We start from the raw sequence: 17,728 nt of genomic DNA, 5'->3' as shown, positions 1-17,728 counted from the left end.
ACAGTAATCCATTTTGCCCTAGAATGGAAGCCCAAAAACCTAAACCTGGAATTTATAACCCTCCACTGGTTGGCTCCAAACTATCTCTTTAATCTTATTTTCTACTGTATGACATCACAAACCCTATACTTCAGCCAAACCACCATATGACAATTCTCAAATCTATCCAATTATGCTCTTCTCTCAACTTTAGCTAACAGAGTTTCCAATACCTGACATAACATTCCCCTATATCTGCATGAATTCATAGAGTTTAAATGCAAATGTCATCTCCTATATGAAGCCCTCCTGGATAATTTTAGCTAGAAATATTCATTTGTTTTTCCTGAATTTTAATAGGAGTTTAAGTGTTTATTTCTAATGAAACTTATCACTTTCAATATTGCATTAATCTATTATATACATACATTCCATAACCTCTCTCCTCCAGAGCATGCTCTACCTTGGATTAATTTTTGTATCCCCCTACAGAGCATTGCAACTGTACACATTCCATAGTATTTGTTGAATAAAAAAATGGAAAAATGAGAAGGCAATCAGATGAATGCCTGCTTCTAGAGTTGTTCTAAGGGAAGAAATATATTCTTAGAAATGATGGGATTTATGTATAGCTGAAACACAGTACTATTCTTATTTGAGATCCACACTGTACATTTAAATTTCTAGAAGTACATGTAGCAAGGTACTATGCTTAGCCCTGTGGAAGATATCATGAATTAAATAAGTTTCAGTGGATTGGCCTCAAATCTAATCTTATCCATAATGTTTATGAAAAATGTAAAATTCCTAATAATCATTCATTCATTTTTGGAGACAGAGTTTCACTGTGTCACCCAGGCTGCAGTGCAGTGGCATGATCATAGCTCACTGTAACCTCAAACTCCTGGGCTCAAGCAATCCTCCTGACTCAGCCTCCTGAGTAGCTGGGACTGCTCCCAGCTAATTTTTTCATTTTTTAACAGAGATGAGGTCTCACTATGCTGTCCAGATGGTCTCAAACTCCGGGACTCAAGTGATCCTCTCACCTTGGCCTCAGAAAGTGCTGGATTACAGGGTTGAACCACCACACCTGGCCCCTGACAAACTTTAAAACAATTTTACAGTATAATCCAATAGACAGGAACTGACCCTGTATCACCTATAAGTTGGTCTGTGATAATAAAGTTATAAGAAATGTTTTTTTCCCCACAAAGATATGAAATACTCAAAATCAAAACAATTTGAACATTTTTTAAAAAAGTTTACCACACTGAGGATGATGGAAAATATACCCCTGCCCCTCTCCCAGCAAAAACAAAAAAAATAAAAGGAATCAACCTTATTTTAGTGGAGTGGGGAAGAATGGGTTTTTATAAAAGATTGTAACTGAAGTTTGAGGAAAGAAGGAGTACTTTTCTATAATCGAAGATATTCAGATATTTTTCTACACACAACACACATGTACACACAATCACTAATTTAAGAAAGAGCTTATAATTTTGCCCTTTTTGTTCCACACATTAAAGTCTCCAGTCAGATGAAATCACATAAGACAGAATAAAATAATTTTGAGTGAAGTATACTACCTCCAACAACAATGTTCACCATTTCTTCTACAATGCTCTGTACAATGTCTTGTGGCTTTTCCTCACAATCATGGTTTTCTCCATCATATAATATATCATTTTTAGATAATGCTTTAAAAGAAGGAAAATTCAAGAGAATATTACTTTAATTTTTGGAAGATTTTCCTAAACATTTATAATGAAAAACTTTCCAAAGCAACAAAGAATAAAAGAAAAAAATCAAATATGTAAAATTAGAAGCAAATACATGTTAAGTCTTTAAAATTTATAACAAAACTTAAAATATTTTCCAAATTCAAGTCAATTTCAACAATGATTTATTTGACAAGCTATTAAATGATACTCAATTTAACTGAATTTTCTAGATTGGTCCTTTAAGAACCCAAACTTTTAGAAGTATTTTGAATGAAACATTTCTAACATGTCCTACACACACTTACTTACATTTAGTACACACACTACTACACTAACCCTTATCAAATAATATTAATATATTAAATGTAATTAAAGCCTATTTTGATTACTTAGGCTCATCTATAATAGCAAGATTAACATTGTACTCTAATACAGTGAAGTCCTTAAAGAAGCAGACATAAGGCCATCCAGGCCCTTTCTTGCTATTTCTTCCCCAATAGAATCTACATTTCCAACATAAAATTAAAGAAGTTAAAAAAGAATTCATTACCCAATTTAATGTTAAAAAAACCCCAAATAACTGCTGATCAGAACTTCTGAATAGCATAAGAGAAAATGATGAAACTTGATATTCCAGATAGCTTGTATAGTCTATTGCAGATAAATACAGTATTTCCATTGGGCTTTTTGAAATGACGAAAATATTTCAAGCCTGCTCAATAAGCATTTTAGGATGCTTGGGATCTAAGACCCTGTCACAGGAGCCACTGTCCTATACCAAATGGCATCAAACTGCATAGTAGCTGGGAGTGCTACTGTCTCCACTCCCTGTCCCCTCCCACTACTATAAAGAACCACCACTTACAATGGTGGATTCTAGATGCCTGTCTTCCCCAACATTTCACTGTTCCTAATCTACTGCCTGTAGCATTCTACAAAATACTGAATGCCACAAGTGGAAACCAGATAAATAAGTATGTTAAGTTAGTAACCTTATTTTATAAAATATCCAAAGAGCATTTAGATTCTTCTGTGGAATAATAACAAATGTCTTCACAGATAATTTTCCCACTATTTTAAAGTATTTTATTGCTGTGTTCTAGTTGGCTAAAATCACCTAAAGTCTGAAAATTAGAGTTCCAATGTAACTAAATATATAGAGCTACTGTCTAAAGGTGTAGAAAATCCCCAGTGAATTAAAAGTCAATCCTCACATAAATTAGCTAAAATAGATTAAAGTTAACAGTGACAATATTTATTATATATAAGAAACGCTTAAGAGAAGTTAACTATTATGTCCAAAGTCACACAGCTAATAAGTGACAGAGATGTGCTTCAGAAAATGCACCCTGAACCAATGGCTTTCAAGCAGTTTTCATTTATATCAACTGCTAGGAGAAAAACACCTTTAGAGTCAAAATAATCATGATGCCAATACAGGGAACTCTGGCTTATTCGTAATTCTGTAATATATAAGGCTCTACAGTGGTACCTCACACACAGTAGATGCTCCTACTCTTTGGGTCTTAGTCCATGTTGTTTCCTCTATTGCAACATTTCTCATTTTTTTTAGCCAGTCCATTCCTACCTTTATCCATCAATATTCAACTAAAACATTATCACTTTCTCTATGAAGGTATTTCCTAACTCAGCAGAATTACCTTGTGCATACCACTTTCAGGACACGTATCACATATTATACCTCATTTATGCTCACCTGACCCTTCAGGTAGGCTAAAGAACACACCAAAAGTAATGGCTATATATCCATCATCTTTTTAATCCCAAGTGCTAACATAGTGCCTAAGACTCAGTATGCTCAATGTTTGCTGAATGCATAAACAAATAAAGGAAAAAATAAAGTCCCAGCTTTATTAGAGATTAGCTCTTTGAATCAGCCCCTTTATAAGCTCATGGTGAGAAGCAGGGGAAATTCTGGCAAAAAGGGCAGGCCAGACAAATGTAAATCACATAAACAATATAGATTCACCATTAGCTTCAGTACTGTGAATGTTTGGTTTACCAAAGTCATCCCTTTTAAAGTAAATAGTGAAGTACTATTTTAAAAAAGTATACTTCTCAGAAAGTTGGGGGGAAAAATAAAAAAGCATCTGTTTATGCTACTACTAAGTTATGGAGGAGATGTGCTTAAGAAAAAAAATTAAGAGCTGAGAATAGATCGCTGAAGTTTTTCCTCAAAGTGAAGCAAAAACACAGACTTCAGATGAATTTTAACTAAGCCCTAACCATCCTATTCTTGACAATCACACTGGATAGACAACATAGTTTTTACCATTTTTCAAATGATATCAAGCTAAAGCAGGGCAAAGGGAACAACCCGAACTCCCTGGCAGTTTCCTGTAACAACTAAAGCTGAAAATAACGTTTGGGGGAAAAAATAACTTCATGTGATTATCTTATTTACAGAGAAACCCATTTTTTGTTTTAGAGACCGGGTCTCGCTCTGTCACCCAGGCTGAAGTGCTGTGGCACCATCATAGCTTCTTGCAGGCTGGAACTCCTGGGCTCAAGTGAGCCTCCCATCTCAGCCTCTCAAGTAGCTGAGATTACAGGTGTGAGCCATCACATTTGTTCAAATTTATAAAAAATAAATATAATTTAATTTTTGTAATCTTGTAATCTTTTTTAAAAAAAAATTTTAACAAAGATCCAACAAAGTTAATTGTAACCTTTTCTTATAAATTTGCTTCGAAAAAATACTATCAGCAAACACCTCAATTGTAGTGATTAATACATATCAGGATATAAAAATAAATGAAATTTTTTTGTATGTCAGTTGGTTACTCAAGAAGATTTGTTTTTGCATTTAATTTCAGTACTTCTTTGACCATAATATTTTCTAAACTGATAAAGATTTCCTAAAATTTTCAGTCATATTCCAGAAAACCTTACTAGGTCACCTGTTTGCTATAAAACTAATCTTAAGAAGGAAACTGACATTCCTATACAACATGCTAATGGATATTTATGACCCTGTTTAGAAAGACGTATATCCTCCAAAGGAAGTCTATAAATCGTATTGCTCCTGAGATGTTAATGCATGAAATGGATCATTAATAGATGTCCTGTGGGTTGAAGTCAAATTAACTTTACCACCGAGGATGAAAAAAGTCCACAATTACCAAAATGTATCTGATATCCATTAAATAATACTATCTTTTCCAGATTTCTTCATCAAAAACTCTCATTCCTACATGTTTTCCTTAACACACACCCACCCCACACCCCTTCTCAAGAAGATTACTTTCAGCTGCAGTTGCCTGATCAGCTTCAGTCTGTTCATTTTCTGCACTGGAAATATCAGATCCATTTTCAGGCTCTGTGTCATCCTGAAGACTTTTATCTACATCATTTGTATGGGGGTCAAGGTCCCCTTCGTGTTCCTGGGATATATGATCAACAGTCTGAGGTGGCAAATATCTAAGTTGAGGTGATTCAGGCTCATGATGGCTTACTGGAGACTGCAACAGATGATGATGCTGTCGATGCCTTTCTTTTTCCATTTGTTTGGCTTCTTGCAACTGGAAAGAAATAAAATAATTTCCAATATTAGTAAAATAAGTTGTTTAAAATTTGGAAGAATAATGTTACATCCAACTATAAATCCCTTATGTAGTGTGCCACCTTGTCTCTATGCTTGGAAATTATGGTCCATCGAAAACAAAATACATAAAATATACTAAAAAATATTTAATGATGTTTATGCCTTTGGTGACTGGAAATTGGCACATAAGAACAGAAATGAAAGACTTTCACTATATACCCTTTTCATTATATTTGGTGTTTATGTGAATCCACACACACACACACACACACACACTCATTCACTTTTGCTAATACATAAAGATACACAAGAAACTAGTAATAACGGTTACCTGTAGAGGGTAGGGGTTAGGAAATGACCAAATGGGAAACAAAAACGGGAGAGAACTTTTCAGTGTTTACCCTTCTGTAGCATGTTCTTGTGTCACCTTGTCAAACACCTTTTAATTTTAAAAATATTAAAATTTACATTTAATAAATAAAATTGCAATAAGGTTTTATCTCACTCTGCCCAGTCATCTAATAATTATGAAAAATTATATCTACAAATGTCATTTTATTTTAGAAGACCTGTCATTATTATGTATTAACATATAATATTCTTTGTAAAACTGGCTGACTTACAAGATGCTAAAATCAGTAACAATCAGGATCACAGGATTCATTTTTTAGTACTTTATTGCTTTTCACATATCTCTTTTGGTCCTCATGACCTGACATGAATGATTTTTGCAGAATTAATTTCCACAAAGATAAATAGTTCACAGTATCAAATATCAACATTTCATATGCTCCAGTAATATTCCAGGTTATATGGAAATACCAGAATTAATTACATGAATTTATAAAATAAATATGAAGTAAGAGATTTTAATGCCTAAAAGGAAGGAAGAGCCTTATAATCTACATGGTCTAAATTCTTTATTTTACAGATAAGGAAACTGATGGGCATGACTAGATGCACAGTTAAAATCAGAACAGAATTTTCAGATCAAAACTTTAGCCCATTCAATTTCCAAATTTACAGTGAGGAATCTATCACTTGCAATCAAATCCCATCCTTAGCCTAACTTCAACCAATCTGTACCATGGTTTAGTGGGGCAAATAAATGCTTTGGAATCACAGACAAGCACAGTGTTAAATTCTAGCTTTTTCCACTTATTCCAGAGTTGTAGATATGCTAGCAATACCCTTGAAAAAAGAGAAAACGTTATTCTATGAAAATAAACCTTTAAACATTGCCTACACACTTTTGTACTTTCTAGCACAGAGTTTCTCAACATCAGCTTTAGTGACATTTTGGATCAGGTATTTCTTTGTTGTGGTGAGATTGTCCTACTCCCTAAAGGGTGTTAGCAGCATCCTTGCCCTCTACCTGTAATAAGCCAGTAGCAGCCTCCCCACCCTAGTCATGACAATCAAAAAAATATCTCAAATGTGCCTTCAGGGGCAAAACATCTGTAGCTGAGAACCATTGTTCTAGAGGGAAGAAATTAGTGTTTTTTTCTTTTGAATTTTAGGACTGAACTTTTTATAATAAAGTCTGACAAGAATTGCTTTATACAGTTTTATTTTGTGGAAGAGGGAGAAGATTACCAGTAGTAAATATAAATGAATTAGACTTCCATCTTAGAAGATTTCAGTAAATGTGGAAGTTAAATCATCTGTCCCCCTTTCCCTTTATTTTCTCTTTCCTCTTTCTCCCACTTTTCTATATCCATTGCACACAAAACACATTCATAGCCTTTCTCACAATTCAGTTATATATTTGTTTGTGTAGATATCTATTTGAAGTTCATTGTGCCCCACAGTTTGTAAGATCTTTGACGGTACAGGTCAAGTCAATTTTGCTCATCACTGTGTGAGGCCTACCACAGTGCCAGAACATATAAGGATTCAATAAAAATATGCTGAATAAATCAAACCAATAAAACTTATATATCTATTAAAAGTGACAAAATTATTTTCATTCACTTTCTCAAAAATGCAGCAAAACCACTGTTTGTGGCTGCAAAATATCAGAAATAATCTACTGCCAATACACAGGAGAGGGACTTAATAGACTATGGTATATCCTAGAGTACTGCACATTTATTTATTTTTAATATTTATTTTTAATTATTATGGGTACACAATATTTGTATATCTTTCTAGGGTACATATGATGTTTTAATACAGGCATAAAATGTGAGGTAATGAAATCAAGGTAACTGGGGTATCCACCACATCAGGCATTTAATATTTCTTTGTGTTAGGAACATTCCAATTCCACTAGTATTATACATTTATAACAAAGAATGAAGAAGATCTCTAAGGACTGACATGGAACATACTGTTTCTAGGATATACTATTAACTGAACAGAGCAAAAAAATATCTATAACGTGTACAGTAACCAGCCTTTAAGAAGGCCACCAATGATGTCCATCTCTTGATTTTTACTCCCTTGTGTAGTCCCTTCCTACCACGTACCTGTTTGACCACTTCTGATAATAAGGTAGATATTGTGGCTTCTGTCTTACATTCAAGTGATGGAAAAAAGGGAGGAAGAGGAATTGAGGTGGTAGGAATTAGGAGGAAATGGTACTTATCTGGGTATACCTTCTATATACAGCTGACTCTTAAATCATAGCAATGTTTTACATACCTAAAAAATAAATAAGTACAGGTGGCCCTCCATATCCGTGGGTTCTGCATCCATGGATTCAACGAATCGTGGATTGAAAATATTTGGCAGGAAAAAAAGGATGACTGTGTTTGTACCAAACATGTACAGACTTTTTTTCTTGTCTTTACTCCCTCAACAATACAATATAACAACTATTTATATAGCATTTACATTGTATGAGGTATTATAAGTAATCTATAGATGATTTAAAGTATGCAGGAGGATGTGCATAGATTACACACAAATACTACACCATTTTATATAAGGGACTTGAGCATCCATGGATTTCGGTATCCAAGGGAGGGTCCTGGAACCAATCTACTACAGATACCAAGGGACAAATGTAATTAAAACCAACCAGAATGTGAGAGACACTGAAAATGAAAAACAGTAACAAATGAACCTAACTATATTATGAAGGAGTAACTTATCCCCACTAAAGAGTGAGGGGGAAGAAAGGAACTAATCTAAGTAACTTTGAAAAGTAATGTTTTGAATGGATAATATAAAAGCTAAAGAGAAAAAGAACTGGGCTGGGCACAGTGGCTCACGCCTGAAATCCTACCACTCTGGGAGGCCGAGGTGGGAGGATCACTTGAAGTCAGGAGTTCGAGAACAGCCTGAGCAACAGCGAGACTCTGTCTGTATCAAAAACAGAAAAAAAGTAGCCGGGCAAGGGATGCGTGCCTGTAGTCCCAGCTACTTGGGAGGCTGAGGCAGGAGGATCACTTGAGCCCAGGAGTTTGAAGTTGCAGTGAGCTATGATGACACCACTGCACTCTACCTGGGGTGACAGAGTGACTTTCAGTCAAGAGGAGAGGAGAGGAAGGGAGAGGAGGGGAGGGTGAATATAAATGCTATAACCTACTTAGTAAACTTGCTTCTCACAGTGGTAAGGGTTAGCAATTCTAAAGCTAACGTGTTAATAGGATTGAACAATTACATATTGAAAAACATGAAAGCCAGATTTCTGTTTGGAGAAAGAAGTTACAAAGGGAAAAGTCTGAAATGAACCCTATGGTGTTGCACTGGAGTCAGAAATGCCAGTTATAAACACACAGTTTTTAATATATACAGATGGAAGGTCACACACAGGTGTTGGGATAGAGTGGGGGAGGGAATTAGTATATAGACATATTTCCTAACTCTATCTGCTAGGATGACCTAGAAGCAGTAACATGCCAGTGACAATGAACACACTTGGCACCCAGATTTTGGTTTCTAAACACCATTCTCTAATCAAAGGAGCCAGGGTTCCTTACTGAAGTGGTTGACTACAGGTCTGAAGTAGGGAAAATTCAGAATGAGCCTGGAACATCTTGAGATTCCACAAAGTATGGAACTACTCAAAAAAGGATGGGAGCTTCTCAAAAGGACACAAGGCCTAAAGTGAATAGTTTGGGCAACAAAATAATGATAGCTTCAGATTATAACCACAGAATAAAAAACATATTTATGAGCACAGATTGACATAAATAATTAAATAAATTAATAAATTAGAAAGAAAGGAGAAGAATTTCAGTTAATAAATATAGGAACAAAGAGAGAAACATAAAATCACATTAGGGAAACATCACAGTAATAACTATTGCCATAGTAATAACTGTTGTCAACAAGATCCACTGATAGATACTGAAATTGAGGAAGTAGGGGGGATTTGAAGAGAAATAGAAGACTGCATAGTCTTAAAATGTCTCCCCTAAACAGGGGATGAGGGGATGGGTATATTCACACCTAAAGGGTGTGGTGTGCACCATCTCGGGGATGGACATGCTTGTAGCTCTGACTTGGGTGGGGCAAACGCAATATATGTAACCTAAACATTTGTACCCCCATAATATGCTGAAAAAAAAAAAAAAAAACTCCCCTAAAATAAATATTAACTGTAAAAGAAAAACTAGTAATTTCACAGTGGAGGAACCTGACAGGTATCACCTGGTTAACATCAAGGTTAGTATCACCAGCAATAAGACACATCAACACCATGAATTCCTGACATGTTGCATCAAAAAGGACGCAACATTGTTTCAGAGGTATCCTAGCAAAAACCGTACAATCTCACTACAATCACGGGGAAAACATCATTTAAAGCACACTGAGGGACATTCAACAAAGTAACTGATTAGTATCCTTCAAAAGCAGCAAGATCATGAAAGATATGTAAGGGCTAAGGAACTGTCACAGACTAGAGAAGACTAAGACATAACAACTAAATGTATGCTAAATGCAATGTAGGATCCTGGGTCAAATCCTGAAACAGAAAATGGACTTAGTGGGGAAACTACTGAAATTCTAGTAATGTCTATAGTTTAGTTAGTAGTATTATCCCAGTGTTAATTCTACTTTTGATAATTGTACTCTGGTTAAGTAAGATGCTGACATTAAGAGAAGCAGGGTAAAGGGTAAAGAGGATCACTCTGTAAAATTTTTGCAACTTTTCTCTAAGTTTGAAATCAATTCAAATAAAAATCTGAAAGCTTTTTTTTTTTTTGAGACAGAGTCTCACTCTGTTGCCCAGGCTAGAGTGAGTGCCGTGGCGTCAGCCTAGCTCACAGCAACCTCAAACTCCTGAGCTCAAGCGATCCTCCTGTCTCAGCCTCCCGAGTAGCTGGGACTACAGGCATGCACCACCATGCCTGGCTAATTTTTTTTCTATATATATTTTTAGCTGTCCATATAATTTCTTTCTATTTTTAGTAGAGATGGGGTCTCGCTCTTGCTCAGGCTGGTCTTGAACTTCTGAGCTCAAACGATCCGCCCACCTCGGCCTCCCAGAGTGCTAGGATTACAGGCGTGAGCCACCGCGCCCGGCCTGAAAGCTGATTTTTAATTATAAAGACCTAGGCAACTATTAAAAAAAGATTCTCTAGTTACTGATCTCTTACCAATAAATTTGAAGCAGTTTAAGGTATTGTAAGGAATGCCATGGCCCTTTAACATACCAGGGAAAAATACTTCATCAACATAGAAGTGTGCTTTGTTTATTTTTTTAGGACCTATTGAATAATTTTATATCAGATTAGATAAAATTAGGTAGTTTCATACCTATATTACACTCTACTAAGCTTGAATGCAGTAAAAATGTCAATTCATAAACACTTCCATGAGGAAGATAGCAATAAATATTTTTCATATTCCATTTGTGAACTAAAACGTATTTTGTCCAAAGTCAAACAAGTCAGTAAATCTCAAAACAAAACAAAATAAAATGCAGTACCACAAATCTCCAGTAAGCAGAATTGTAAATAAAAGACATTCTTCTCTATAGGCACATAGATTTCACTATAATTACTATAAACTCTTTTCAATATATATATATTTTTTGAGACAAGGGTCTTGCTCTGTCACCCAGGCAGGGGTGCAATGGCAACATCATAGCTCACTATAGCTTTGAACTCCTGGGCTCAAGCGATCCTCCTGCCTCAGCCTTCCGTGTAGCTGAGACTATAGGCATGCGCCACCATACCATGCTAACTTTTTTTTTTTTTTTTTTTTTGTAGAGACAAGGTCTAGCTACTGCCCAGGCTAGTCTAGAACTCCTGGCCTCAAGCAATCCTCCTGCCTCAACCTCCCAAAGTGCTAGGATTACAGGTATGAGCCACCGTACCCAGCCTCCTTTCTATGTTTAATGCCTGCGGTGTTCTATACGATCTCCCTCTTTTCTTAATACTTACTGCTTGGTTTTCCATGCGTGCAAAGATAACATTTAGCATCTGAGTAAGAGTAGCTTTGGCTGTTGTCTGATTGATGAGATTTTTGCTTGCTAGATAGATATTGTAACATGTTCTCACAGCTTGCAGTACAGTCCCTTCATGAATTTCTATGTGTTGTGATGTTACTGCAGTAAGTAAAGCCTTTAAAAAAAAGACAAAGTTAAAGCGATTTTCTAAATCCAGAGTTTCAACACAAAAATATGTAAGTATTTTTATATTAGAATTAAGTCTTTCAGAAGTAATTACCCCTTTCAGGTAATATACACAGAACTTCTACCTGCCTTGAATATCATCAACTGTTAAAATATTTGATCTGTTCTTCATTCTGGCAGTAGCTTCCACATAATCCTCCCAATTCCAGAACACTAAAAAATCATTCAACTAATTTGTTTCAACCAGGTTTCATTTTAATGGAAATGTCATTTAATTTAGTTTATTAAAATGCACAGCTGTCACAACAGAACACAGATATGTCTCATGTTTCTGTTGACCTAGATTATCAACTTGGGAACACCACATTGTGTCTTATTCCCTCCAAATTTTTCTGAGATCATTTTCTACAGAGTAAACTCAATGTACTCTTATTGTTATTGTTGAAAATGTTTATACTTGTTTTGGAATAAAGCATTTAAAATAATTCTAAGGTAAATCCTTCAATAAAGTGAACAACTTTAACTTATGTGAATTTTCACACATTGGGTTACTTGCAATTTCTCAAGAGCAGAGACTCACATCTTTTGTCCTTTTTATGTTGTACAAAACTATGCAGAGTCAGCATTAATGGATATACGCTAATTAAACCATAAATGACATGAAACTATAAAAGGCCAAAATGAGTAGACAGTATTTTAGAACAAACATCACATAATTTGTGAAGTAAATACTGCTATTAAATTGAAAGGCTCAGAAGGAGCTATATTAACATATAAAGAAACACTTTATACATACAAAAACAATTTCAAAAGTATTGTACTACAGTACCTGAAACTTTTACTGATATATAAACAAACCACCACTACCATTAGCAGTAACATTAAGAACTCAATATTTGTAACAGACTAAAAACATAACTAGTTTTGCCCTCTAAAGGAGTTCAGCCATCCAGATGCATTATAGCACGAACCCAGGACAGGGTTGTGTTGAGCAGTTTCAGTAGATAGACTAGTGCAAGGGAACCAGGAAAGCTGGTGGACAAGTAGTCCACATGGTGATCCCTAGGTTGAGAAGGCCAACTGTGAAGGGCCCAACAGTACAGAAGAAACCAGAGGGGTCACAGCTTTAAGGACCATGCCCTAAAGTTTGAAGGATGGAATATGTATGAAAAATATGTCAGAAATGGGAAACTCTGAAGACTCTAGGGGCCCACACCTAAACTGACATCTTCAAAAGAAGAGATATGGAAATGTAGTCGTCTTCTAATGAACTCTGGCATACAACAACAAAATCCCCTGATACAGAATATAAAAAGCACCCAAAAGTGACCTCTACTATAGTTGGAATGCATGTAAAATGACCTTTATTATTTTTAAGGTGAAAGGCATCTGATTTTTAAAAATATAAAGAGTAACAAATTCACTTTATATAATTATTACCTTTATTATCTGCAACTGAACTCCTTCATCTGTCTGAGGACCTTGGAAGCAGCCACATATTGTTTCAATAATTCTATCAATTAATTTTTTGCCTGGTGTTGTACTATCTGGAGCATTGCCAGTCAAGTGCCCATAAGCAATAAGTTTCTAAAATGGATAAGAAAAATAAAGATACCAAGTAAGGTAATCAATATATATATTAACTGAATATATATTAAAATTACAATATACAACTGAATATCAAGGTATTATCAAAGCCAAATACCAACTTTTTCTGTAGAAAATTTATTAGCTATAAATGTGAGATAACTTACACTTATAATAATCACAGAAACAGAACAATGACCACAGCAAAACTATCAGGCAGCACTCTGAGAAGTCCAGGACATGAGAACTTATCTTTGACGAGTCAGAATTGCTTATTGCTTTCTATACAAACAAGGTTTTATTCATACTGCTTTTGTGAAAACTAACTTCATGCTTTTAAATGACCTCAAGTCTCTTTCCAGATTAGATCCAGAAAACTAGTTTCCATATACTGGCTGCAATAAATCACAAATTCACTCATTCATCATTACCATTGTAGGGAAGGCTTTAGATATATAATTTCGATTTCCCAGGGAAAACAAAATTACAAATCAAATGAACTTATCTTTAACCTGTCTCAAGGATAAAGCACATGGTCTCTTCCAAGCCACTGAATTGTTAGTTGAATACATATAATCCCCTAAACAGTGAGAACACCAGAAAAGAGAAGTGCCTCTCTATCTGGAGGCTTGTTTTACAAATATCTAAGAGGATCTTCTGTGTGTGTGTAAAACAGGATAAAAGAGTTCAGAAATTTTTCTGACATAAATGAATGCCATGGCCAAAGTCCAGCAGTTAAATATTAAGCTGTCAATATTAACCTATTTCTTTACACAAAATAGCAAGCATTTAGTAAAATCATTTGCAAACGATAATGTATGTAAAGTCGGCAGCAGGTTGAAAGTATTACAGTTCTCACATTTCACTAATGGAAAGAGACCAAATCAACACTTTCATTATTGATAGCCTTAATAAAGATTTTGTGTCTCACTAAGCTAATGATTTTTGTTATCATTAAACTAGAAACATCTTTTTGTAACTATTATTGCCTATCTTGAATATAAGAACCATTTGGCTTCTTACCACGAAAAAGAATACTTAAGGCTTTCATGGAAATGTCTGAATCATCAATTGTGAGTAATGTTTCAGAAACACATTCAAAATAGATAATTTTTAGATAATGCTATTTTATACATACCTGTAAACAATCCAGAGATGTACTAACTATGCGGGGACATTTGGACTGGCATGCCAACTCAAAGGGTAAGAAGTACTTGTCTGCTTCAATAAAATTCGTCTTTGATTTCACTGGTGGAAGGGTGCCTGATCCAGCTTTTGCTTCTCCTCCATGAGGAGGACTAAATTTAAAGAAAGAGTCTGATTAGAATATCACATTTATCATATAGATGATAAACTCATATAGAAACACAGAACTTCAGTTCTAAAAGGAATCATGCTAAACCAGTCCTCCATCTTCCCCTATTTCATAAGAAAACCAAAGCCCAAAGAAGTGGTTTGGCACAAGGTCAAAAGCTAGTTGCCAGAGTTGTGACTAAACATGAGACATTAAATTGTATGCAAAAAGTGTTCTACAAAAATCTGTAAGACCTCAAGGTGTTTCTATTACAGAAATATTTTATCACCACTTAATAAATTTGGTATCACAATACCTTAAAAAGCAATGGGCTTTCTATTTGTCCTTAAGTCAAACTGCACTTTTTAAGTTACTCAATATTATCCTTTTTAAGTTATTCAATATTATCCTAAATAGGCTAAAACTATTAAAGAAACCTAGTAATTTTTATAAATATGAATGAAAGTCTTTAAGAAAAGATTTTAAAGGCTAATTTCATGGTATTTCAGAAATACCTTTGAATACTTATTTATATGAAATCTTTTTGTATTTATAAGCCTTACAATTACATTTCTTAAAAAACATTTTTAATTTTACTATAAATCACACACAGAAAATGTGCCACACTAAAATACAGATGATTGTATTAGTATTTTGCCTAATTAGACTGACAAGTTTGCATGTTATTTTTACCAAAGAAAAGAAATCCCACAAACCTCTGTTTTTCAGTTTCCGCTTTTATTTCCTCTGAAGGAAAAAAAAAAGCATATATTAGAACGCTTGACAACAGAAAAATCATTAAGTAATTTGACTATAGTTTTTATAAATGCATTTGGACCTGTTACAAAAAGTTGGAAAGAATGCAAATTCAACAGAAAATTAGGTGCTAAATTTCTGTTTCATCTAAATTTTTTAATTTACACAAATAACATGATTATAAAACCATACAAAGAATGTACATTAACAACCATAAAGATACATAAAATTACAAACTACTAATTCCCAAAGCACTTCCTTTTCTCAAAGTAATTCCTTTTGTGTCAAGTAACTATTTCCATTAAGTAGAAGCATTAATATTAAGAACAGAATATTGTGTATGCTACACTTAAGTCACAAAATATAAAGCACATATTGGGTAAGGAATAGAAAAACACCTCAATGCAACCCCCTTGTGACTATTGCAGAGATTATCAGACCAGAACTATAACTTCTTGAATATGTTTATACGTGTTGATATTTAACCAATTTTTCTATTTATGATTATACAAAGCCCTATAAAATACAGATGTTCAATTTAATGTGAAATTTTTCTTTTCACTCTTTATACTATAAGGTATGAGATATATTAGACAAATCCTACCTGTAATAGAAGACCCTTAAATGTGATATATTGGGGAACCTGGTTAATTGACTAAACCTGTTTGAAATTTAGAAGAAAGGCCTTCAAATATAACATGAGCCAAACACCATTACACTTCACATGTAAACTATTACACTTTACATGTAACTAACATATTTAAGCCTCACAATAACCCTATGAGGTATGTATTATCATATCTAAATTTTAAAGTTGGAAAATTAAGGCAGAAAAGTTAAATAACTTGTTTGGGGGCTGCATGGCTTGGTGTGTTGTTAATCAGGTTTCAACAGGTTTCAATACTAGGTAATCTAACTCCAGATCTTGGATCATTAACCATTCTAATATATATGTGTATGTAAGAATATTAAACAAAATGTATTAAATTAGGATAATATAAACAACTACTGGTTTATAAATTTAATAATCATTTTAAAATATCACTTACTGAGCACTTTCTATGAACCAGAGACTATATTAAATCCTTTATAAAGCGACTTTGCCAAATCACCTTGCTATACAATTTACACAATTTATTCATACAGTATACATAATTTATTCATACAGTATATACAATTTATTCATTACCTACTGTGTTCCAGGTACTTGATATTCAGTATTTCAGTCTAGTTCTCTGTGAACCAAAGCCCTTTCCATTTTATCAGCGGTAGGAGTAGAAGCGGGATAGTATAAAAATATTATCTGCAACTATTTAAAATACTAATGAGAAGTAGCCCCATGGGCCACCCCCAGCAGACATGTTCCCAGACCTGCTGAGAAGCTGTGTGCCCACTTCCCAAGCAGGAGAAACAGTCCCTGTGGGCCACTCTCACCCAAGAAGCCAAGTGACTGTGTCCTGGGCCTGAGAAATAGCCCTACAGGTTGCCCCTGGAAAACATGTCCCCAGGCCAATCAAGCAATTGTGCAGCTATGTCCTGGGCCTGAGAAACAGTCCTATGGGAAACCCTCAGCAGACATACCCCTGGGCAGCTCAGCAGCTCTGTCTGCACATCAGGCCTGAGAAACAGCTGCACAGGCTGCCCCTGGTGAGCACACTCCCAGGCTGGCTGAGCAACCAGGTGTCCGTGCTCCTGGCCAGATTAAGAGGCCTGTGGCCACAACTCCAACAAGCCAAACCCCAAGTTGGCAGACCTGCCATATGGATGCATGCACCCATGGCAAAGCTGCACCAGCGTTGCCACAAACTATCTCAGCCTAGCCAGTGAGAAACTCACGCCACTAGTATGGATTATAACTAAAGAAACTACACGGAGACTACACTACTGAGTCCACCTAGAATGAAGGGCAATGTGCCCCACCAAACTGACCCTCCAAGACCCATTCATATCAATAAGTCTTTCCCTACAAAACCTACACCATAAAATTGGATGACATGACTTTCCATCAGATGTGTATAAATCAAAGCAGGGATGGGACATGTCAACCGTGAAAAAGCAAGGAAACATGTTACTTCCTAAGGAAAACAATAATTCTCCAGTAACAGACTCCAATCTTAAGTAAATATATAAAATACCAGAAAAAGAATTCGAAACAATAATATTAAGAAAACTCAGTGAGACACAAGAGAACACAGACAGACAATTCAATGAAATCAGGAAAATAATGCATGATTTGAATGAGCAATTTAAGAAAGAGATAGATATTATAAAAAAAAGAACCAAACAGAAATCCT

At 35.0% G+C, this 17,728-nt stretch overlaps 1 protein-coding gene across 13 annotated transcripts in view; it reads right to left on the bottom strand.

Moving 5' to 3' along the window:
* The window catches only part of ARFGEF1 (ARF guanine nucleotide exchange factor 1), a 149,038-nt gene that overhangs the window by 97,761 nt on the left and 33,549 nt on the right, over positions 1-17,728 (bottom strand). For 12 of the 13 annotated variants that reach the window (XR_011233154.1, XM_069465538.1, XM_069465540.1 and 9 more), the window contains 6 exons: positions 15,395-15,425; positions 14,523-14,682; positions 13,238-13,384; positions 11,607-11,786; positions 4,966-5,242; positions 1,566-1,676 (listed from right to left, as the gene is read on the bottom strand). Coding sequence is in view for 11 of the 13 variants with exons in the window: in XM_069465538.1 (XP_069321639.1) it covers positions 1,566-1,676; positions 4,966-5,242; positions 11,607-11,786; positions 13,238-13,384; positions 14,523-14,682; positions 15,395-15,425 (906 nt within the window). In the remaining 2 variants the exon portion in view is untranslated. The remainder of the gene's footprint in view (positions 1-1,565; positions 1,677-4,965; positions 5,243-11,606; positions 11,787-13,237; positions 13,385-14,522; positions 14,683-15,394; positions 15,426-17,728) is intronic. The other variant, XM_069465544.1, reaches the window with a different exon arrangement.

This window comes from Eulemur rufifrons, chromosome 3, assembly GCF_041146395.1.
Source record: "Eulemur rufifrons isolate Redbay chromosome 3, OSU_ERuf_1, whole genome shotgun sequence".
In the NCBI taxonomy this organism is placed as follows: Eukaryota; Metazoa; Chordata; class Mammalia; order Primates; family Lemuridae; genus Eulemur; species Eulemur rufifrons.
This window is presented reverse-complemented; position numbering and strand designations above follow the sequence as displayed.